We start from the raw sequence: 411 nt of genomic DNA, 5'->3' as shown, positions 1-411 counted from the left end.
ATTACAATAGCAAACCTGATTCATTGAAGGAACTGTTCAAGGTCTAGTGATCACTTGTAAGCCCTCATCATCAATATCTGACTCGACTCATTAGTCTTCGCGTTTATTCATACTGAGCTCGATTCTCCTACAACGATATGCATAGACCAGAGTTCGTGCCTCTTCCAATCCCTTGGCAAGTTATTAAAATGCACCAAAGACACTCACGCACCTTTCAAGGGCTTGTACTCAGCGGCCCCTGCGGCTTCGATCAGGGTGAAGGTCATGATGACAATCCCGACGACCGGGATGAACTGGCCGTAGAGAAGGGGCGTGTCCATCCGGAGCCAGCAACTGTAGGGGGAAAAGTGTTTTGGTGTGGGTGATGATGGTAAGGCAGTTACAGAGATAAGGAGATATTGATAAAAAAAA

At 46.5% G+C, this 411-nt stretch overlaps 1 protein-coding gene across 2 annotated transcripts in view; it reads right to left on the bottom strand.

Moving 5' to 3' along the window:
• Positions 1-411, bottom strand: part of LOC119593681 (adhesion G-protein coupled receptor D1-like) — a 38305-nt gene that overhangs the window by 3621 nt on the left and 34273 nt on the right. For both annotated transcript variants that reach the window (XM_037942638.1, XM_037942639.1), the window contains exon 8: positions 212-333. In XM_037942638.1, the coding sequence (XP_037798566.1) occupies positions 212-333 (122 nt within the window). The remainder of the gene's footprint in view (positions 1-211; positions 334-411) is intronic.

The sequence above is a fragment of the Penaeus monodon genome, chromosome 32 (genome assembly GCF_015228065.2).
Source record: "Penaeus monodon isolate SGIC_2016 chromosome 32, NSTDA_Pmon_1, whole genome shotgun sequence".
Taxonomy (NCBI): domain Eukaryota; kingdom Metazoa; phylum Arthropoda; class Malacostraca; order Decapoda; family Penaeidae; genus Penaeus; species Penaeus monodon.
The sequence above is the reverse complement of the archived record's forward strand: the minus strand, read 5'-3'. Positions and strand labels throughout refer to the sequence as shown.